The 23,780-nt window shown below is 43.7% G+C and overlaps 2 protein-coding genes across 3 annotated transcripts; one reads left to right on the top strand and one right to left on the bottom strand.

Annotated features, from left to right (window-relative positions):
- Positions 1–1,993: 1,993 nt before the first annotated feature.
- Positions 1,994–13,344, bottom strand: Ndufb5 (NADH:ubiquinone oxidoreductase subunit B5). The gene is made up of 6 exons (XM_028764448.1): positions 13,153–13,344; positions 9,058–9,146; positions 7,666–7,732; positions 6,316–6,377; positions 5,443–5,549; positions 1,994–2,192 (listed from the first exon to the last, which is right to left on the bottom strand). The coding sequence occupies exons 1-6, from the start codon at positions 13,274–13,276 to the stop codon at positions 2,072–2,074; spliced, it is 570 nt and encodes a 189-aa protein (XP_028620281.1). The 5' UTR covers positions 13,277–13,344; the 3' UTR covers positions 1,994–2,071.
- A 240-nt stretch (positions 13,345–13,584) lies between these two features.
- Positions 13,585–23,400, top strand: Mrpl47 (mitochondrial ribosomal protein L47). 2 transcript variants are annotated; one of them, XM_028763115.1, is made up of 7 exons: positions 13,585–13,703; positions 16,335–16,486; positions 16,935–16,995; positions 18,691–18,787; positions 19,896–20,026; positions 21,148–21,243; positions 23,189–23,400. In XM_028763115.1, exons 1-7 carry the CDS (start codon positions 13,606–13,608, stop codon positions 23,310–23,312), a joined length of 759 nt encoding a protein of 252 aa, XP_028618948.1. In that variant the 5' UTR covers positions 13,585–13,605; the 3' UTR covers positions 23,313–23,400. The 2 variants fall into 2 exon arrangements, with proteins under 2 accessions (XP_028618948.1, XP_028618957.1); XM_028763124.1 differs by lacking the exon at positions 13,585–13,703 and adding an exon at positions 18,005–18,126 and having other exon boundaries at positions 16,463–16,486.
- The last annotated feature ends 380 nt before the right edge of the window (positions 23,401–23,780 follow it).

Genomic DNA, 23,780 nt, shown 5'->3' with positions numbered 1-23,780 from the left:
TTTCCTATTCCTCCTACAAAATGGTTTGCATAAGCAGGGCTCAGATACCTTATGTCCTTCTCTCAATCTGTAGGCAGAATTGTGAGACTGTGTAGGGAAGCCTCAGGACAAAACTTTGGGGTAGTGGGGTGTGGCTGCCCCCCTTCTGGGAAAACATGGAGCTAGAAGCACTCCAGAATCTTGGAGGAGGTCAGGTGCAGGCAGCCTGACAGCGGGCCTATGGCCTTTCATTTCATCTATTCCTTTAGGTAGCAACAAACACCTGCCTATTGGGCCAAGGACAATACCTGGAAAACTGGTTCCAGGTTCTGCCTTTCCTCTCACGGTGTCTGGATGCTGCAGGCACACCTGATCAGAAAGGTGAAGTCTGGAATGGGTGGGGTCTGCAGTCAACCTCTTCTTTCTAGGGTATCAGTCACCAAGTCGAAAGGGGGTGAAGCGTAAACAGGGACAAATAGGGCTCACGGTACTTCAGACTGGTCAGGAATGCCAGAAGTGTTACAGCTCTTAGAAACGGAGTGAAGGAGTAAAGGGGTTGCAGCAGCCCATGTGGAGGGTACCCAGGGTCCTGGGCCCTGCAGCTGCTGTGGCAGAGATGGGAGCCCCTGACAGGCAGATGGGCCCAAAAGTCCAATGAGTGCTTCAGGGAGAGAGAGAAATTTCTCCCTCAAATGTTACAACACAGTAAAAATAGCCAATCTCAAAAGATCCTTAAAATAGCTTGTGTGCTTTATTCCATGTGGATAGGACTATATGAACCTTGGGATTTGGGGGGATTCTATTGGCTGATGCTAAGAGGCTGGTGATCATCTATTTGCCGGAGGAAGAATTCCGGGTGCTACGTCATGTGACTACTTGCTACCACCTGGTTGGGGTCTCTGGGTTACACACTCCAAGGCAGGTACGGAAACAGGGAAGGAGCTCATTCTATTCCTGCCAGTCTCAAGTTTTGAGATTTCCAGGGGTTTGAACTTGCTGTACCTTGGCGGTCTCGTGCTTATTCCTCTTGCAGCAAGGTCCACATGTCCGCATGCCCGACAGAAAACCATGACCTTGAACCTGCACAATCTGAGTTCACTTCACTGTCATGAAGAATGAGGAGCCGATGCAAAGAAAGGCTGTACTGAGTGAAAGATAACAAACACTGGAAATGAAAACTATTTCTGTAAACACTGAACACATCTGAAGTCTCTAGTCCTCACCTAAAAAGAGAGTAAGAGGACTTGATAGGAAACAGCCATGTTGGAAAGGAGTGAAAGAGCCAACGTTTGGAGCCATGCAAGCAGACAGTAAGGGCTTGACAAATGACAGGCATGAGTTAGCTTTGACTCAACCTCATGCAGTGCGGAGACCAGGGCTTCATGTGTGCCAACTCCTCAGCCCTACATCAGCATTCTAAAAGGATCTAAAAGTAAAAGCACAGCTGGAGAGTGCAGATGTGGCTCTGAGGTGACTATGTACTTAGCCAACTGAAGGTCCTAGGTTCAAACACTAGCACCAGTAAGAAAGCAGCCAGTCTTAGGAAGGAAGCACCTTCAGTGTTTACAAACAGTACTGTAAGGAAGTTTAGTTACTGTGTCTCAAGTGTTTGTGTCTGTGTTTGTGGTTTTAAAAAAGAATGACATGCAGCCCAAAAGTCACGAAACTACAGTATAAACTCTAAGACTAGTTTACTAAAATTTATTTATTCTGGTGCTGATAATTTTATATGGTTGGTTCAGTATTTCTTATGACCTTAAAATTCCAAGTAGTCCCAAATAACCCCCATCTGCAATGACAGACAACTGCAGTTCCTGAATATTCACAAGCCCTCCGCACCTTCTACCTACCAGACAAAGGCACTAACAGCTTTTCAATACTGTCACTTTAGGAATTGACAAATTCTCAGACCTCCAGCTTTTATTACTACCCTGTAAATCTCAACAGATGAAGCTGAAAGGCTACTTAGAACACATCACCTGAACCACATAAGAAACAGCCACAGAAGCTTGTGTGCATCAGAGTAAAAATACAGAGTATTTATTCATTTCTTCCCACCAGAGGAACACACTGTTCTTATACAAATGAATCATCAGTTGTCAGGAGTTGCTTTTGGAGAATGATCAATGAACTCCTTTTCAAGGGTTGGAAAGTGATACCAGGGTCCATCACCCCGGGAACGCATCAGTCTTCGAACTTCCAGCTCCTTTAACCTGTAACAAAGGGAATAATAACAGTGTGAATATGGACACATAAGCAGGTGCAACCACTATAGCAGTCAGCAGAGGTTCTTCAAATAACAAAATAGAACCACCATAGGACAAAGATGCCTTCACAACTCTACAGTTGCACTGCTCATGGGTCTAAGTTGGTACACTAGACATGTAGTTGACTATCCATGTTCCTGTGCATAATAGCCAAGATATAGAAGCAGCCTAGCTGTCCATCAACAGATGAATGAATAAAGAAAAGGTGGTACATGTACACAATGGAACACCATTCAGTCACAAAGAAAAATGAAATCATGCCATATGCAGAAAAATGCATTAATCTGGAAGGCACTGTGTCCTCTGCTATGTGGAATCCAGATCTCACAATACTGATATACAGATATACACAGGACACAAAAACAGATGGAGAACTACTGGGGGCAGAAAGGGACCAGTAGGAGGAAGGAGGACAAGAAGAGATCAGCAGGAAGGAGGAAAGGGTAGGAGAAGGTAAAGGCAAGTAAAGATGAGTAACGTACATCTTTATGAAGATGCCATCAGGAAAGCCATTATTTCATACACTAAAAAAATTAATGAAAGGGAAAACAATCACACAGTCCCAACGACAGAGTTAATCACTGTACACATGACAGTCTGGTCCAGCCAGGCACATGGAAGCAGACATCTGCTGTACATACAACTCGGGACTGGCGACTTTTACCATCTTGCTTATGTAGTCAAAGCATCACTTACATTGAACAATTGTCTCCACAGGCCCTGCTCTGTGGCTTAGTGACAAGCGTGCTCTGTCATCCCACCTTTTCAGTGCTAAAACAGCTGGCTACAGAATGACTACTAATGTGCCCATATGCAAGGGTCCCATGCTGTGAGGTGACATGCTGCTGTCTGCCTGGACTGCTGCTATCTTGTTAGGAAAGGGACTTTCTCTATAGGAAGTGGAGTCCCCCTCACCAGCATCACACTGAGTGACCTACATTAGATATTCAGTTGTTAAAAACTGAAGAGAAAAATCAGAGCCAAAAATACCATCAACCCACAGCCCCACACAACTGGCATCATACGTCTCTACTCTGGGTGATCTGTACAGCACAAAGATGCCTTCGCAACTCCACAGCGAAGGCTAACCTTTCTCCACAGGACCCTTGACCTTGCAAAGTACATGTACTAATCTTTCTATGACCAGAAATGTACAACTACATAATTCAATTCCTAAGCATTAGCCAGCTTTCTAACCTTGCTTATGAGATTATATACCTTTGTAACTGTGACTTAAAGAGTGTATTTATTCAACTTTTCAGAAAGGACTAAACACTTCCTTTTTCTACTCTTTTAAATAGAACTACACAAAATGTATAACTATCATAATTAAAGAGAAAGAATTCATCGATCTGAGAGAGTAGGGGACAGGGAGGAACTGGAGTGGGGAGAGGTAGAAACAATGTAAGTAATAGCACTCGTGTAGAAAGTTCTTATAGAAATAAAAAATTAGCCGGGTGGTGGTGGCGCACGCCTTTAATCCTAGCACTTGGGAGGCAGAGGCAGGTGGATTTCTGAGTTCGAGAGATCGAGGCTAGCCTGGTCTACAGAGTGAGTTCCAGGACAGCCAGGGCTATACAGAGAAACCCGGTCTTGAAAAACCAACCAAACAAAAAAATAAATAAATAAAAAAATAAAATAAAAAATTAAATATGAAAACAAATAATATCAACAACAAACAAGACACAGCCTATAGAAGGAGCTAAGGTGGGAGGAGTAAGGAGAGGAAGAGGAAAAGGAAGAGGAGGAGCTAGGGAGAGCAGAGATGTAGGCAGAGATGTAGGAGGATGAAGAGCCACGCAGGTATGGAGAGCAGTCCTGGGTAACAACTGATATTTAGGTTAGCTAATTGGGAAACAACTCTAATTGTATGGGCATATTGTTATTGAGCATTACCAAACATATAAAGCCTTTGATTAATATTTAAGCATTAGAGTCTCATTTCCTACCGGGGCCGTGTGGATGGCAGGATGGTCTGGGCACTGCCCAGCCTTGTAGAGATTGGCAGAGCCATCTCCCACGCTGGTGTCTCATTGGCGCCAGGGCTGGTGTTTCTGGCTGGCCATTTCTAGCTGCGGCACACACATGGCCTCTAGCCGGAACACCGTGGCTGAGCTAGGCAGAGCCTCCGTGGCTTGACCAGCAGCCGTTTTAAATAATTACCTCAACACAGCCAGAAAACCACAAAACCAAGGCTGAGGAAATGGCACAGTCAGTTTTGCTGGCCTTGACAGATATGAGTTCCGTCCCCAAACCCATGTAAAACCATCACATTCCAATGCTGAGGAGGTGGAAATGGATCTTGAAGCTTGCTAGCCAACAGCAAGCCTAGTTACTTAACAAGCTCCAGGTCAGTGAGAGACCCTGTCTCAAAATTTAAAAAACAAAACAGATGAATAGAGAGAGACTGAGGAACAATACCTGAGATTATTCTCTGGCTTCCATAGGCATACACACACCTGTATGTACACACACACACATCTGCACACAGACACACACCAAACAAACAAACCAAAACTAATAAGCACACTGTGGACCGAGAGAAACACAGTAGTCAAGACATACTCTTCTCAGGAAGTACGTTAACTGAAGGTTCAGGGCTAAGCAAGGTTCCTAAGAGGGCTGTATCTGCACTCATGTAACTTAATACTGATGACATTTTCTCTAGAAACAGGTACACAGAGTTACATATGGTTTCTAGTAGTTATAAGGGTAGTCTCTAATGATATGGGATGGAAGGAAATCGGGTTGTGGAGTGGGCTGTTGTGTGCACAGAGAAGCTTATTTAAGAATTTCTTTCCAGGTCGGGAGAGATGGTTCAGCAGTTAAGTGTACTTGCTGTATTCATGTCTGGTGGCTCACAGGCCTGTAACTCTAGCTTCAGGAGATCTGATGCCCTCTTGGCCTCTGTGGGCCTATACCCACAAGACAGATACATACACAGAGACATATACTCATAACCATTTGAAAGAAAAAAGGGAATGGGAAGAGAGAGAGAGGGAGAGAGAGAGAGAGAGGGAGAGAGAGAGAGAGAGAGAGAGAGAGAGAGAGAGAGAGAGAGAAGACGAGCACATTTCTTTCAGTATGAGCTATCACCTCCCCAGTCAGCAACAAAGTCCCCCCTTCTCCCAGGGGAGCCCCTCCATGTTTCACAGACATCCAGGTTCTGAATCTTCTTCCCACCCCATCCTCCTACCGTAAGTCAGCCTTTTCAGATTCGATCTGGAGGATAGCCAGGGTTTTTTCATAGTTCTTTTCAGGTCCATCATAGAAATTCCGGGCAATCCATCTTGATATTGGATGCTGAGAGAAAAGTTGTTTCAAATCAGTTACCTTCTGAAGGACTCTTCACTTTTCTGGTTGACTACTGTTTCAGATAACTAAAGCACTTACATGCCAACAACTCTGATGAGTTTTAAGTCACTCTGAGCACTGGGAACACGCTATTGTTGCCCACTTTTGACATAAGCACCTAAATGGCAGCGTCTGAGCGGTGTACCTTGGTTCTGAGCCTGTGTACGCCCTGCACTGAGGGACCACAGCTCAAGAGTGAGGTAGGAGACAAACCAAATTCTACTGATCCAAATCCAAAGATTTTTCTACTAGGTGTAGGAATCATATTTTATGATTACTTAATTTAACCTATAAAGCTTAACATGTTTTTAATGAAAAAAGTACCCTGAATTGTTATTTATTAAAAATACCGTGGGCTATAAAGATGGCTCTGCAGTTCAGATGACTCGTTGCTCTTGCAGAGGATCTGGATTCAGTTCTCAGCACCCACACAGTGGCTCGTGATCATTGATAATTCCAGTTCCAAGGCATCTGATACCCTCCTCTGGTCTCCACACATGTGGAGTAGCAAGCACACGTGAAGCACATTCATACACTTAAGCAAAACACCCAATCATATAAATAAATAAACCTAAAAGGGAATTAAGTTTTTAAAATGTATTATCTACTTGATGTGAAAAGCTGAATATATAAAGTATATCATAATTGCCTAATTAAGACATTTACCACAACATTAGCAGGATACCCAATAAAAATGTTAATATGTTGGGCAAACCTTGTAATACTCCCAGTGTTCTGGGATGTAGCCTTCTGGGATTTCTGCAAGTTCAGCTTCACCTAGAAGAGAAAATGTTCACAATGCTGTGTTACCACTGACAGCCAATGTCCCCAGCTCCACACCAGGTCTTCCACCCCACATTCAGAAGCCAGCTTCTCCATGATTCCTCTAGTGCTAAACTCACTGGGGAAGACCAGTCCCTCATGAGGGGTACTAGCCATCTTCAAGGTGTAAGATGGGACCTCAAGCATCTCAGCAGTTTCCCATTTTGTTCTTAGGTAACAAGACATAATGAAGGGCACACTGTTTTCTATTTTATTTTCTGTTCCCCTGTAAATCTACCAGACAAAATATTCTAAGATTCAAAAAAGTTCAGCATTTTAGAATCCTGTTCAGAAGACCTTGTGTGCATCCAATGCTTCTAGACCCTAAAATGAATTTTAATCCTCTGTCAGAGCCTGTCTTTCTGTGTGTCTGTGTGTGTCTCTCTGCCTCTCTCATTCTCTCTTCTAAACTCTACTGTTACTCTATTTTCCTCATTTAGTTTGTCAAAGCTGATTTTGGAAAAGGAGATATGGTGGTTTGAATAAGAATGGCCCCATAGGCTCATATATTTGAATGCTTAGTCACCACAGAGCAGAACTGTTTGAAAGGATTAGAAGGATTTATAGCTTCACTGGAGTAGGCGTAGTCTTGTTGGAGGAAGTGTGTCAACTGGGATGGACTTTGAGGTTTCTAAAGCCCCACCTCCTCTCTCTCTCTCTGCTTACAGACCAGGAGGTAGCTCTTGGCTACTGCTCTAGCACCATATGCACTGCCATGCTCCCACGATGATAATGGGCTAATCCTCTGAAAGCTCCCAATTAAATGCTTTCTTTTATAAGAGCTGCCTTGGTTAAGAGCTGCCTTGGTTATGGTGTCTCTTCACAATGAAAGATCGGGAACTAAGCCAGGGAAAAGGAAGATGAGGCTTTGAGAAGCCACCTCCTCTGTAGAAATGTCCTCCATAGGCTCACATACTATTTTAAAGGTCCCAGAGCTTTTAGGAGGTGGGAATGGAGGGAGAAAGTAGTAAGCAGAAGCAGCCTTTAAAAACGTCAAGCTCATCACCCTGTTTCCAGCAAAGCTTCTTTTATTCCTGGTACCCCTCCCACTTTTCATGGTAGACCAATGTCTCTCTCAAACCATGACAAAACAAACCTTTCTTCCTAAGAAGGTCTGTGTCTGGTGTTTGTTCACAACAATGCAAAAGTAAATAATGTAAATGCTCATTTCCTTTTTTAAAATGTGTGTATTTGTTTACAGATGCTATCATTTCATGGAGTGAGGGCTGGATGAGGGACTTACCAATAAATATGTTCACCAGTGTTATGCCAATTACAACTGGAATCCCAGTCAACAAAAGGTAGAATTTCTGTGAGGAAAAACATAAAGGTTTCTCTCATGGTCTTTCCTTCTTCTCCCCCGCCAAAAATTATCCTCATTTGACTTCCTTCTATCCTTACTGAGCAAACATGACAATTTTGGAATCAGAATCAAATCACTGATTTCTGTCACATTCCTCTGATTTAGTTTTTAGACACAACTATTTAGTAGAGTACAATATTTGTACAATGACTTTTGACTTCTTGGTTAAAGCAATGCGATAAAGAGAATTCTGAATTAAGAACAAATGTGAAAACAATAGTGTTTCAGCCACTGGATGTCACTGGAGTTGGTCCTGGTATGAAAAGAGGACACTCACTATGTGTGATAGCACACACTGGGAATCCAACATTCCATAGGTAGAGGCAGGAGGATCAGGAGTTTGAAGTCAGCCTTGGTCACATAGCAAGTTTGAGACCAGGCTGGGATAACAGGAGCTCCTCTGTTAAATTAAAAAAAAAAAAAAAAAAAGAGGGCTAAGGAGAGGCAGTATGCACAGTGGGGAGGAGAAGAGGGATGAGAGACAGTGCACACAGTGGGGAGGAGGGGGGAGGGCTAAGGAGAGGCAGTATGCACAGTGGGGAGGAGGAGGAGGGATGAGAGACAGTGCACACAGTGGGGAGGGGAGGGGATGAGACTGTACACAGTGAGGAGGAGGGGAAGCATCTCAGGGGGAAACAGCAGAGTCCAGACAAGCCTCCTTTTTAGATCATGAGATATAGATAAGCAGCATTCTAAACAAGTAGTACTATTTATGCTCCTGCTGAATTAAGAATATTGCCTTGAAATCAACATTCCCAGGTAGCATTAAAATATATATACGTATATCACATCCCAAAACAGAGCTGCTGCAGTAGAAGTCTTTCAGTGAGTCTTTTGCTAAAACTATCTTAGTTTGTTTTTTTTTTTCAAAACCTATCTTAGTGATACATATGACCCTGACAGTGGCTCAGTTTTTAAGGTCTGTTACTCTGCCGTTTTTTCATGGTACTGGGAGAGGACCACAGGGCCTGACACAGACATGCACTGTCCACCGAATCCTGCAGATTTATTTTTACATTTGAAGAGGAAACACACACTAGACTTCAAACTGCATGAGCCTGAGCAGAAGAAATGGCTGGCACTTGACTTGCAGGCCCAGTGAGTCCATGCTTTGAAAGAACAGTTCCAGCTAAAACTTACAAAGGTCAGTAGCAAATCAAACCTTACAACAATCTCAGTATCCTCTGGGGGAAAACAAACAATAATTTAAAAATGAAAGACATCTCCTAATTTCCTCCTAGACATACTATAGTTAAGAGCATTTCAACTCACCAATAATCTCAAGAAGCGAGCATCATAGTATAAAGAAGGCTTGATGACAAACAGTCTCTTGCCATGGTCCCCACTGTGCCGCACAGGAGCTAAAAATGAACAGGGTTCATGCGGGGGGTGGGGGGCGAGAAGACCACCAGATATACATGAGTAAATATACATCAGAGTGGGTAGGACGAGTTTTAGAGACTGACGGGCTGTTCTCAAGTATAGCTGCTGCTTTTATCTTACTTTTTGATAGTATGTGTGTTGAAGCCAGCCCTTACACATGCAGGTAAGTGTATAGCTACATAGCTCCTCACTTTAATCCACTGTAAGAGCAGCGAGCAATCACTTCAGTGTACCTTAGAGGCAGGCGGGGAGGGCAGAGGCTCCTGACCAGCTGCTCACCCCTGCTTCCTCTACAGAAAACAAACATGCTAAAGCTCCCTAAAAACAAAGGTCAACACAGCCTCCTAACACAGAAGGTGAAGGCAGAAAGCTGCTGAAACACAGATGGACAGGACAAGCAGTATCTACATCAATCTCTAGCAGGAATTTGACCATTACAGACTACAGTGAGTAAAACTCAGTGCCTTGTATATGCTAGCCAGGCATTCTACCACCAGACAATACCCCCATCCCTCACATCCAGCAATCAAGAGGCAGAGGCAGGTTGAATCTAGCCTGATCTACATAGGGACAAGCTCCAAGACAGCCAGGGCTACATAACGAGAGGATATCTAATAGAACAAGGCAAAGATCCCCAAGAAATGCCTCCTATCTCCCCGGTTTTCTTTCACCTGAATCAAGCCTATGCCATGGGTTCTTTGCCTGTCTGTCTCACATCTCACCCTTCGGAGCTATGTAGCATCTCCTTACATAGCTCTTTTCTGATTTCCCCAAATAGTGTTGGTCTCCTGCTTTTCCCTTGAGCAACGCTTGATAACTTCCTTTAATGCAAAGAATACTAACCCTAATAATCTGTTAATGCTCATGAGGTCAGGGGACAAGATATGCAGCTCAGTCAGTCTCTCCAGTAAGCTTCAGTGTCTGACATGTGGCAGGTGTTGTGGGAACATTGGTGTTGGTGTTTCAAACAATCCAAAACTGGTCATTCATTTTCTTTCTCTAAATTCTCAGTTAAAAGTACCATTTTAATTACCTGGGCCAAAAAGCTAAGTCTACTTCCTTGCATCTGCCAATCTCTCATCACTTATCAATGACAAACTCACTGATAATGATTCGAAGAAGGGCTAGTGAGGTGGGCTGGAAAGGAAGAGTATTTGTTGCCAGGTTTGACCCCCAGATCCCACAGTGGAAAGTGAGAGCTGATCCCCAAAAGCTGTCTTCTGGCCTCTATATGCACAGGCACTTTAGCTGTGTCATGGCCCTTCTCCACCCCAACTGGGTCCTGGTCACCTCCTTCCCCCTTCTCTGAACACTCAGGCATACCAGAAAGCCTACACACTACTTCTGCCAGTTTCCCATGTTAAGGTGATTCTCATATTCATTTTACATTGTATACTTCTCGTCTGAGTTCACAGCACTGTGTTCACTGTTGATCTACTCTCCTCTACCCTGAGAAATATTTGTGTATATTAGCTTTAGAACGGAAAGGGAGTCAGTGTTTTCTGCCCACGGCAAGCTGGAGGGTTTGCTGCTTTGGGCCTGCGGCAAAGCGTGATGGAAGTATGTGTTGGAACAAACTGCACACCTTCTAGTGGCTGGAAAGCAGAGAAAGAAAGAAGAGGGGCTGGTGCCCTTTAAGGGCCCCCCTTCAATGACCAGAAGATCTTGAATCAGAATTCCACCTCTCAGACACTCAATTACAACGTACCAGCTTCTTGGAAGACAGTGGCAGGAGCACTGAAGGCTCAAAGCCAGCCTGCAATACAGAGTCTATTCAAGATCAGCTTGGGCAACTCAGTGACACTCTGTCTCAAAATTTTAAAGAGTAAAGAAAAAAAGGAGGGCTAGGGATGCAGCTCAGAGGAAAGAACTCACCCAGCTAGAACATGCAAGCACTTGTATTTCATCAGCAGTACCAAAGAAACAAGCAAATAAAATAAAACGGTAAATTTAATGCTGTGTGTATTTTCTAATTCAGGTGCATGGTGCTAAAACTGTTCCCTACTCAAAACACTTCACAACTACTCTGTGAGACATCTCCACAATCAGATGGTCATCTTCCAGAAATGGAAATGAAGATCATGACCAAGTGCCTTCCACTTTAGCTTCCGGTAGGTGTTGACTCAAGGTCATAGAGCTTTTAAACTCTGCAGCCAAGATTTGAATCTTGGCAGTCTAGCTCTAGAAAAAAGAAGATGGAGAAGGGCCCAGCCATCTTGCTGGGATCCCCGAGGATCTGGTGGAAGAGAGGAAACCCTCCAGGGAGCAATGGCAGATGCAGTATACCCGTGAAAGCATGACATAGAAAAACAGTCACTCTTGGAACAAGCAGCTAGTAGGCCTTCCCTGTTCCCTCTGGAAAGGACATGGGCTCCCCGTGGTTTTCTCACTGCAAGAGGAGCCACGGTCTTCTCTCAGTTTAGCTAGACTACATTCAGCCCCTCTCGGGGAGGATTCAAGGATCTCTACTTGTGTATCTGAGGATATTTATAATAAAAAATGATATGCAAAGGATTTGATCAAGAAATGTCAGCACATGGAGTTTGTGGGCAGTTTAAATTCCTGCTGGGTATTTTAAAAGCACTAGTCCTTTCCAGCATGTTCCAGAAGATCCCTATGCATACTGCCTCAATATAGAGTCTGGCAAAATTAAAATTAAGTTGGGAAAAAAGGGGAAAATAGGACAAGATGTTTGGAGACTGCAGAGAATGTTTTTGGCTTTAGGGTAAATTTTTTCGTTTCTCTGTATTGGACAAGGCAAATTGTGTATCTCTAACCAAGAGGATTAAATGAACTGACTACTTGAAATAGTACCTGGCACTTAGCAGATGCCCAATAAACACTGCCACCATTATTGCTAACTTAGTAGAGTGGCACATTATTTTTAATATTAAAATGTATTAAATAAAATGTATTAAATATTAAATTGTAGAATGACAAAATAACATTGAATTTACTCTCCTAGTCTCCGAAGAGAAAAAAAAAAATAGATCGAATACTAAGCATGTAGTATTTTGCTATGTTTACTCTTCTGGAAAGCAGAGGGGTCCAGGGTCAGGATCCTAGGCCCTCACTCTGACTGTCCTGAGACCCTCAGCTCTTTACTCCTCTTAGGCTCCTAAGAGAGCAGTGGCTCTCAACCTTCCTAATGCTGCAACCTTTTAATGCAGTTCTTCACGTTGTGATCCCCCCCAACCATAAAATTATTTTCGTTGCTATTCCACAACTGTTATTTTGCTACTGTTATGAATCTTAATGTAAACATCTGTGTTTTCCTATGGTCTTAAAGGGGTCGCGACCCACCGGTTGAGAACCACTGCAATATATTAAAGCAGGACTTCATTAACATACAGCAGACAGATACAAACTGAGCTGAACTTAACATTACACATTCACTCGCTACAGTCTTTTTAAAAAACAAACATAAAATGTTTTCGTGGACTTCTAAGACGCCGTGAGGTCCACAGACACAGTTACTGCTGTCACCTGGAGCCTTTTTACATTCGTGCCTAGGAACATCATCATTACAGCCTTCGCTTCAGTGCGCTTCTCAGCAACTTCCTATCTACGGGTTAGAACCAGCTGCAGATGTCACCCATCCCGATTCTGCCCTGAGCCCAGCGACGTAGCGCAAGCCTGTAATCTCAGCCCTGGGAACCGGGGCAGGAGGAGACTCGGACCTCCGAGACCCTGTCTCAATAAAGAAGAGCGTGGAGTTGCCCCTGGAGACGCGGGCTGCAGCTCCATGCCTGTCTAGCCTGGCTGCGAGTGAGCAGCGCCCGGCATGGCGTGGCAACGCTCTTCGCAAACGCTGAGCTTAAACAAGGCCATCCGATTTCTGCAGCAGCTCTTCCCACAGCCAGCGCGGCGTCTCCTCTAGAGTCCCAGGCCGACTTTGTCCCCGCTCTCTCCCTCAGAGGTCCCCAAGGTCACCTGGAAACAGCCCTCCCACCTCTCACCCGCATCTCCAAGGCCGGCACCCACCGACAGTCTTCGGAAAGCTCCGTGTGAGAAAACTTCCGACTCCTAGTCTAGTGCCAGCGCGGCGACAAGACAGCGCTGTCAGCGCGGCGACCGAAGCCCGCTGCAGCAGGCTCATGGCCGCCATGGCTACACCGGCCACGGAAGGAAGTGGGGTGGGCAACCGGAGCCGGGAGGGACAATCTACCAGTAAGGGCGAACGCTAGAGGAAGCCATGTTGAGTGAGGGCAGCGACCAGTTCTTGCTAGCTTCATAGGCGGACAAAAGTGACGATATTGTAGGTGGGGCGGGCGAAGAGCGTTGCGTAAACTCTATGGCATACTGCGGATCCGAGTGAGAGCCGTGGGGCGGCCATCTTTAGTAAGGTCAAAGCCTGTTCCTGTTTGCTTCACTCGTCTCACACAGCCAGCGGAAGTGACCTCGTGGACACCGACCCAGTGGGCCTACACTAGAAACATGGCTGCGACCAGTCTAGTGGGTATGTGTAGAAGAGCCTCAGCGTTCCTGAAGTCTGCTTGTTCCCTAGTAAATACCAAGGCCCCTGCTCACTCTGGGTAAGTGACGAGAGAAGAAATGACTGCCTCCGCTTTTGGGCGCTTCTTGCAGAGTACAGCAGAGCTCCGAGACAGGCTACGGCGGAGGCAGAGAGCGTGACCTTGGGGTCGCCTACCCTGGCGCACCCCGTTCTTCCTCCAGCGTTCTGCTGCCGCGGGCGGTGGGAGTTTCAGACGTAGGTTGGGAGAGAGGTTTCCAAGGAATCTTGAGCTGTGGAACGGAAAGGCTTCCCCTGGTGTCTTTGTTCCGTCGGGTTCGGACACAGATTGTTCGCAGATACTAAGTGATGACAGTAGCTAAGGCAACGGTAGCGGTTTCTGCGAGTGTGAGAAAGACAGCTTACTCTTTAATGACATTTGCCAGCAGGGGAACGAGTTTTAGAAATACTTTGAGTGCAGACTAATTGAAGGAAGCAAACCATGTTCAGTTGAATACTCAGCCGTTGTGCATCTATTTTCTATATTATTAACACTGACTTTGGAAATTAGCTTTTTAAAAACTTGTAGGGTTGTAACTTGATCAAGGTGGCAAACTTGAATAAATTATGTCGTCTTTCATTTTTTTTTTCCTTAAAAAATGAACTAATCTGAGGCTGTAGAGATGGCACAGTTTAAGTGCCTGTGCTGTTCTTGCAGAAGACCCAAGTAAGGGCTCATGGTGGCTCACTAACGTCTTTAACTCCAGTTCCTGGTGATCGATCCTATTTCTTCCTTAACCTCTAAAGGCATCAGCCACACACATGGTGCACATATATGTAGGGAAAACATTCAAATACATAAACCTTAAATTTGTTAATGAAATAATTTCATTGTGGTTTTTTTATTTTAAAAAAATGAATACCTGTCACTCAGAAGAGAGGCAAAATATTTTGAAGACGGTAAAATCAGTTGTGTATTCCCAAATGAACACATTGCCATTTTTTCTTTAACTTTGCAAGTATACACTTTATTTACCATTGTTTCCCCCAGAACAATAGAAACATTATTAGAATAAAACAGTAACCATACACTCGTAGCCCATAGTAACCAGTCATTGGCACTTTGTCACACTTTTCAAGATTCCCATATTTATGCTCTTTTTTCTGGACTATTTGACAGAGGTCAAAATTCAAACATAGAACCAAGGACATTGCCTTTAAGTATGACCCTGTGATCACACTCAGGAATACCTGCTATTTAGCATATAATCCAAAATAAAAATAGAAATTGCCCTATTAATTCCTTTTTCTTTCTGTCTCATTGTCTCAGTCCCATTCTTCTCTTCAAGATCCAATGAAAGACCATTAATTGCAATAGTTGCCATTAATCCTATATTTCTTTCTTCCTTTGTCATGATACTGGCCATTTGTGTAGGATTTAGAAATTTTGGTTATTTCTTTTTTCTGTTTTTTGGGTTTTTTTGTTTGTTTTTTGTTTTTTCGAGACAGGGTTTCTCTGTGTAGTCCTGGCTGTCCTGGAACTCACTCTGTAGACCAGGCTGGCCTTGAACTCAGAAATCCGCCTGCCTCTGCCTCCCAAGTGCTGGGATTAAAGGCATGCGCCACCACCACCCGGCTGGTTATTTCATCATAATTAGTTTCAAGTCAAGAGTCATGGATGTAGCTCAGTGGTAGAGCAGAGCACTTACCTAACACACCTGAGGCCCTGAGCCCAATCCTCAGTACACAGGAAAACAAATATAAATTCCAGTCAAATGCTCTTGGTTTGGAAGACAGCACTTGTAAAACATTTCATATTTTTTAAGGTCATCTTATCAGCTCATTAACTATTTTAGAAACATAATTTCTAAATATGTATATAAATATGCATAAGATTTTCATTCACTTATACAGTGTTGCATGTTTATGTAACAACTCTTTAATACCACATTTAATGTCTTTGTGGATATCTTAATCAGTGAGCTCCTGTCTAGTGTGTTAAAAGTTTCTAGATACAGGATTACTGCATTAAAGGAGAAAACATTGTGCCTTTTGAATGTTGCTACATTGACTTTCAGAATGGTTTTGATCTGTTCATAAATTTACTTGCTACAGTGGAGGAAGCCCTCTAAAATATAAAAAAGTTACTCTAAAATATAATTGTGGGGCCAACAAGATGGCTCAGGAAGTAAAAAGTTCTTGTCACTCAAGCCTGTTGACCTCAATTTTATCTGAAGAACCTAAGTAGTAAGAATTGTGTGCAGTGGCAAACATCTCCAATCCCAGCATTCCTGGGCCTAGATAGGAGGTAGAGAAAGGGGAAGCACCCAAAATCTTTCAAACCTGCTAACCCAAGTAATCAGCACAGCAGCATAAAGGAGAAAGACTGTGCCTCAACGAGGTGGAAGAGAACCAACACTGGAGGTTATCTTCTGACCAGTACATGTGTGTCATGGCACATGAATGCACATACTCACACATATGTACTAACAGTAAATAAAAAGATAGATGTATATAATTGTGTACATATGTTGTATGAAATTATGGGGTGGCAATCTGTACAATAAAAATACTTTCTCATGCATTTGAAAAGCTTACTGCTACTGGGGTAAAAATCCTGTATAGAATTTTGACACTATAATAAAGAAATGCTTCTTGCTTATAAAGTCAGAACATTATAAACTTTACTCCTTTGTTCCTTATTTGTGTTCAGTTGCAGGTCTTCTCTTAGTTTGTCACATAAGAACACACCACATGCCACGTCTTTTCTCCAGTGTAAATTACTTCACACCACGTTGTCAAGGAAAGGACTAGAAGAATTTTTTGATGACCCAAAGAATTGGGGGGAAGAAAAAGTCAAATCTGGTGAGATATATAGAATGGTCTGTAGTAATCAATTGAGCCCTTTGTCAGCCTAGGATTTCCTTTTAAAATTCCCTTTGGATTTTAAAGGTCATTCTTGTAACTGAAGTTACAACTTCCTTGGCTGGTTGGTGGACTGCTTAGAAGAGGGGTGCTTTGAACGTGTTAAGTAACATGAGGCTTGAGTTTATTTTAGTTGGCTTTTTTTTTTTTAAGTAACAATTGTAGTGACATTAGGGAAGGAAAATGCATTTGACACAAATACCAGCAGTCTTTGCCAGTCATGTTATTGATATTTTCATGTTGGTATTTAATTGAATTCTAATCATATATAATATAATTCTGTTGCACCTTTTACAGATACAGAAACATTGAACTTTGAGAGTGAGTGCTCAGCCAGGACATAGAGCTAGAAGTGTCATTTAATGTCACACATTTCTCCTTCTCACAGGAGCCTCATGGACCTGCCAGCAGTTGAGGAACAAAAGTAACGAAGATTTACATAAGCTTTGGTGAGTGTTCTGCATATTGAGACATTACAGTTTAACAGCGGGGTCAGAACCTCCCCCACGTGAGAAAGCACTGGTCAAGTGATGTGTTTTCATGGGACAGTGGGTGATAGTGTGAGCTTGTTAAAATGTGGCAGAGGATTGCATTAAGACATATCTCACAGTTCAGAGGTAGTCGGAACTTTAGATTTTTGCTGTAAGTGCTATGATTCAGACCACTACCTTTACACCAGTAGTGTCAGGAAACAAGGTCAGAAATGACCCAGGGACTGGATGGTCACGGTTACACTGTCCTCCCTTTTCTTCCTTCCTCGTTAGCTATTGTTTAATGTAAATGATGACAGAAAGCAGATATTTATAGTCCAGTAGTTGACTTACCTTGTACTTGTTAGGATGAGCCCTGTTAGCTGCAGCTCATAGGAGCCCTAAACCCTAATTAGGAACGAGAGGCTTGGTTTCCCGGGTAATAAAGTAACAATTAAATAAAATTCGGGGTCTTTACTATTAACTCCATGCACGCAGAGAGGATTGAGAAAGAGGGCTGCAGTGCTCGCAGAGATCTGCAGACGTGGAGCCTGGGCTCACTGAGGTCCAAAGCTCTGTTGCCCTCAGTACGCCCCCTGTTTCTTTTCCCACCTCATTTGTTTGGAAGACTGTTTAAAAACTGGGAATGTTGAACAGAAGCAAGGGTACATCCCATTTCAAGCAGGGTTCTTTTTCCCTGTTCTAAACAAACATTCAGAAGATGTCTCTAACTGAAGTCTCACCACTGACCAGATGTTAAGGAGTCATTGTTAAGGCAGTGGTAGTTGTCACAACTCCTGCCTTTCTTTTCACTCCCCGTTACATGACCTGAATAGCATAGCATTTACAAAACCCATCCATACTGCACTTGTTATAGAAAAATAAATTTTAGTAAAGCACTGTTCTTATGAGTTATTGATAAAGGTCAACTTAAGACCGTCTCATCACTCACTGTGCTAAAACCAACATCTGCCACTCCTCCCTCCAGGACTGTCTCCATCTGAGTCTAAGGCTCCCGGTTCCTTTGTCTCGCTTGCACTGCCCTCCACAGTTACTGCAGTAATTCTGAAGCTGAGGTGCTCACGACACCCCTTTATCCAACTTAGCCAGGTCAGTGCTTCAGAGTTCAGCTTCCTTGTCACCTTACATCTTAAAGCCCAAACCAGGAAGTCTTCCCTGGTCACCTTAGCTCTAGAGAAGGTGCCTCATGTTCACACCTTAACTGTTCGAATCCATGTCATCTACCTAACCCAGTAAGCCACATTGGAAGTAGCGTGGCAGGCTAGAGGTAGAATTTACACAGAAGTCTGAGATATGAACCCAGAATTTGCTGTGTGACCCATGGTCATAGTCCCTGACTACTCTGAGCTGTCTTCATTAGAGAGAGGGAACTAGTGCCAACCTCGAGCGTGTGAAGCATGCTCTGCACTTGGGTGTGCAGGAGCTGCACAGTAGTACTCTTCACCTTCCTTCCCCGTGGGATGGAGAGACTGTGCCTGACGCTTTTGTGATCCTCTGGCACTCCGCACAGGACGCATCACTGAGTAAGCTGGAGGGTGGCTCTTGGTGCTGGTACTATGTGAGCTTTCTGAAGGACTTCAGGACTCTCACGGCTTGTAATTTTGAAGTAAGAAAGCACTATTGAATAGCATCACAGCTTTGTGTTTGGTACAGGTATGTCCTTCTGAAGGAAAGAAACATGCTTCTAACTCTAGAGCAGGAGGCCAAGCGACAGAGACTGCCAATGCCAAGTCCAGAGCGGTTAGAAAAGGTAGGCTTGTGCGAGCTAAGACCCTCGCATGGGGTTAAAGCTAAAGGGAAGACAGTCGCGCTCCTTACATTTCTGTCCAACACATTCCAACAGTTTCACATGAGAGCATGTTGTCACAGGTGTTAAGAACCTTTGCTGTCCCCTCATTCTCAGTTGCTACTTACAGATGGGTATTCATTTTTCTCTTGAGCAGCTACCTGGGAGTAAAATTGCCAGGCCATACGCTGTCTCTGGGGAGCTGCTTTCTGAGACAGCCATGTATGGCAGGCTCCTGCCGTGGAGCCCACGTTCAGTCTCCAGTATCCCAGACATAAAGTGGCCATGGCATTCTAGCTCAATCTGGCCATTCTCCAGGAGCTCAGACCACGTTTTATTTGGAGGTTCTGTTGTGTTTCACCCTTAGATTGTTTTAGAGCTCAGCACGTGATTTCTGTCCTGTGTAGCCAGTGAGACCAGAGCCGAGCTTCAGACCAGCTGTGGTACTGAGCTCCCCTCGGCTCACTTGCCTTCCCTGCTCCATTCCATTCATAAGCACTCTCACAGACTGCCTGCAGATGAAAGGCCACATGTGACACAAGTGTGACAGTGTGTCTGCCAAGCCCAAGTGTGCACTTGGCTTGGAAAAGGCAGTGGTAGTTGTCACTTCTCATTAGCTCGCTGCACTTTGAAACTTGAGTGCTAGTGCCATGTGCACTCAGAAGCAAGCATTAAGAAAGGAAAAGACAGGGGCTAGAGAGAGCTGGCTCAGAGGTTGAGAGCACAGACTTTTCTTCAAGAAGTCCTGAGTTCAATTCCCAGCAACCACATGGTGGTTCACAACCATCTGTAATGGGGTCTGATGCCCTCTTCTGGTGTCTGAGGACAGCTATAGTGTACTTATATAAATAAATTTTTTTTTTTTAAAGGAAAAGATAAAACTTCAAGCAGGTTACAGAAAATCATTCTGTAGACACCCCTGAACCCACCTGTCAAAAGGGCTACTTACAAAGTACTATAGAGGGTGGTTTCTAAATAAAAATACAAGTCCCCCTACTTTGTAGATCTTCTTGTTCTTCTGGAATGCAGTTCCAAGTAATGGCTAAAGTTAGCTGTCTTTTTCTCGCCTCAGGTTGTTGATTCCATGGATGCTTTAGATAAAGTTGTCCAGGAGAGAGAAGATGCTTTAAGGCTTCTTCAGACTGGTCAAGAAAAACCCAGACCTGGCGCTTGGAGAAGGGACATCTTTGGACGAATCATCTGGTACATGATTATACTGACTTCTAAGAATGGAGATTGGTGACCTGGTTTCCCCTTTCAATACCTTTAAAACTCCTCTCCTATGGATATATTAGCATCTTATGTAAAGAGAGGTCCCAATCCCCTAGACCACAAAACATGTTTTGTCTTGTAAAACAAATTCCAGACCAGACAACTCATCCTGTGGGTTCTTGTCTTGCGTGAATCATAGATTCTTTCAAGAGTTTCATGAATTATTCTGACAGGAAAATCAGCCTATATAGATTCTAAAACTCCAAAGGCTAATTTCAGATACGCCTCTGCCCACCTTGTGCACTAAGAACCTGGGAAGGTTCTTGAGAGTTCTGAGCAACAAGGCCAGTTTGTTTGTTTCACTGGCATCAGGATAAGCTCTGGGCCAAGTAATGAACAGCTTACCTCCTTCCAGGGAAGGATCTGAGATTTAGCTTAGACACTGAGGAATAAAAGACCCAGGGGATCCAGGACACACTAACTCAGGGACATGGAGTGTCTTAAACATGAGTCAGCAAGTAGAGAAGCTTGAGGTGTCTAGACATCCTCTGAACCCAGCATTGTATACCACCTCACCTGATGCGGAATTTCAACCATCCTGTCAGGAACCATCTAATCCAAGCAGAAAGAAATTGCCAAAACCTCACTTAAAAACTCTTCCAAAGAGGCAGTGGTGGCACACACCTTTAACCTCAGCATTCTGGAGGCAGAGGCAAATGGACCTCTGAGTTCAACACCAGACTGTGGTCTACAAAGTGAGTTCCAGGACAGCCAGGGCTACACAGAGAAACCCTATCTCAAATAAAATTTTCCAAGGATTTAGGGATGTAGCTCTGGTTGAAAATCTCCAGCATGCAATTTTAGCTGCATTTTCTGATAATTTTATTTTAAACTACATTTTTAAAAAAATTATTACTTTTCTTGTTTGTGAGTTTGTATGTGCTGTGGTGTGTATGTGGTCAGAGGGAACTTGCTTAGCTATCTCACTGGCCCTATTATCTAACAATTTTTATTTGGCTTAATTTATTTGCGGCCAATTAGAAAACAGTGAAATATTGAAGTAAAAATTATCAAATATTTCATGTAAAGCAATAACTTAACTTTTTTGGCAGGCACAAATTCAAGCAGTGGCCTATACCTTGGTACCTAAATAAGAGATACAACAGGAAGCGGTTCTTCGCCATGCCTTACGTGGATCAATTTATCAGGTGAGCAATGTCCTCATGAGGAAGCAGCCTCCTTAGTCCAGATGGCGTGCGATCTGAGTTTCCTTTACACCTTGGTCTCTACTACATAAAGAATATGCTTTCATTACTTTAAAAAAGAAATAGCACTAGGTTGAAAAAAGGAGAAAATTGATGCCATATATCTAAAACCTTATGTGCATAAAGTCACTACACCAACAGCGTGGATCCTTTTGAAAGTTGTATGGCTTCTGTATGTCTGAAAACAAGAAAATTCTACAGTACCATGTGGTAGCACTTTGTAGGGCTAGTGGAGAGGGGAGGTGTCTGCCGCATTGTATCTGAGATACTGCTGGGCTGCAGGCTGCTGCCTCAGTGTTTCCTGTGCTGTGACAGAGTCTACATTCAGTTTAGATGAGGCAAGGAGAATGTGGTGCTTCTCTTACAGAACTGTAGTTGACAATAAGCAACAGCTAGGTGATTCTTAAGAAACTAGGTAAGATTCTGCTTTTTTTTTTTAAAGATTTATTTTGTGTATATGAAATACACTGTAGCTGTCTTCAGACACACTAGAAGAAGGTATCAGATCCCATTAGATGGTTATCAGCCACCATGTGGTTGCTGGGAATTGAACTCAAGACCTTTGGAAGAACAGTCAATGCTCTTAACCTCTGAGCCATCTCTCCAGCCCAAAGCTACTTAGAACCCCAAAAGCAGACAAGCCAAGACTGTGTACTTATCATACTGCAGTTAGAAGGGAGGCAGAGAGACACAAGATTGTAGTGTCATACTGAAGGGTGACATGCACCCTTTAGCTGCTCTGCTGGCACACCTGTGACCCAGCACTGAGGAGGCTGAGGAAGACTGTGTACAAGAGCCCTGTTAAGTCCTGTTATAAACAAACAACCTGCCAGGGATTCTTTCTGCTCTCAACAGGCTCTTCACAAATTGGTTTCTACCCCAAAACTTAATCCATAGGAAAAGTAAAAGAGATTTAGACTTAGTTTGCCCATGTGTGTGCACACACACACACTGCCCTAGGTGATGATTGTGTCTAAGTTTGCCCATGTGTGTGCACACACACACTGTCCTAGGTGATGATTGTGTGTGGAGGTTAGGGGACAACGTGCAGGAAGTACTTCTCGCCTATAATCCAGGTTCAAGGAATCAAAAGTGCCTTCACTGCTGATCACATCACCTGCCATTTTAGTTTTTAGACTGAGCATTAAAATGTTTAGTATAGTTATCAACCAACCAACCTTGCATCTTTCTCTCTGAACCAGCCCCGTTCCTTGGTTTTGATTGGGTCTGTATGAGCCAAGCACCTGCTGTAGGCCAGGCCAGCCTAGAGCTCTGCCAGCTGGGATTAAAGGTGCACTAACATACCCAACTTCATTTCTGTCCATAGTGTACCTGTGCAGTGATGCCCCTAACACTGCCTGTTTTTTGAGAACCAGCCTCGGGTTCAGTCTGTCCTTCATTCAGATGGCTCCTGCACTGCATCCAATCTTCCTTCTTCCATGTCTACTCTAGGATAGCCCCTTGCTAAGCGTGATCCTAGCTCTGGTCTATGCCTCATGACTTTCAAGGCTTTTATCAGTTTCAAAACTGTGCAGTACTTCCACATCTCTAGAACAGCACGGCCTGCTCCCCTCACTCTAGTTAGGTACATCCTTCATCAGTGACAATACTCACTGTCTCCTGACACCTTGCTCATCCTACCTCTGGTGAAATCTCTCCACATTTAAGACCTGGTTATGGTGCTACATTGCGTCTGTTCAGTTTCTGCTGGCACAGTACTGAGAGGTTTTACTTCCATCATCTTGTGTGTTTGTGGTGATCACTTTTAAAGCTTCATTTATATACACCAAGTGCTGCCAACATGACTGAGGCTCTCAGAGTTGGCTAGGACATGTTTTGCAAAAGGGAGAATGGTTTTGTCTAAGTTGATGTTACGTTTTTGTTCTAGACTGAGACTCGAGAAACACGTCCGCGCTGAAGCAAGAAAGAGAAGTTTACAGAAAAAGAAAGAAAAAATTCTCCAGGCAAAGTTCCCACATCTCTCTCAAGACCAGAAATCAAGTACTGTCTAAAATGAGAGCCATTCCATTGTTCTTAAAGCCTGTGTCCTGATGTGAATATGTGTTGAGCAGTTTATAAAGAAATGTTCTTGTCAAGTGACATGAGTTGTTCTTCTAAGTAACCCGGCATCTTCATTAGCTCTACAAGTAGTTAGTAGTCCTCCTACCAAAACCAGGCAGTGTAGGTTCAGCTTCCACCGAACAGGTCCTGACGTTTCAGCAGCTTAATGTCACCTGATAGCTTGGTATAAATGGAATGCTTGTTGCCAATTCAATGCCAGCAGCAAAGTCGGTTTGGAAATGCTGTGTTCACCAGTAGTGTGAACCTGTGATGGCGAAGGAGCTGGAGAGGGCTCAGAGCTCAAGAGCACTTGTTGCTCTTCCAGAGAACTCATCACATATATGGAAGCTTAAAACCATCTGCAACTCCATTCGTAGGGAAACAGCACCGTCCTCTGTCTTGTGAGGACCCCAGGCACT

This window comes from Grammomys surdaster, unplaced genomic scaffold (genome assembly GCF_004785775.1).
Source record: "Grammomys surdaster isolate TR1022 unplaced genomic scaffold, NIH_TR_1.0 62, whole genome shotgun sequence".
Taxonomy (NCBI): Eukaryota; Metazoa; Chordata; class Mammalia; order Rodentia; family Muridae; genus Grammomys; species Grammomys surdaster.
This window is presented reverse-complemented; position numbering and strand designations above follow the sequence as displayed.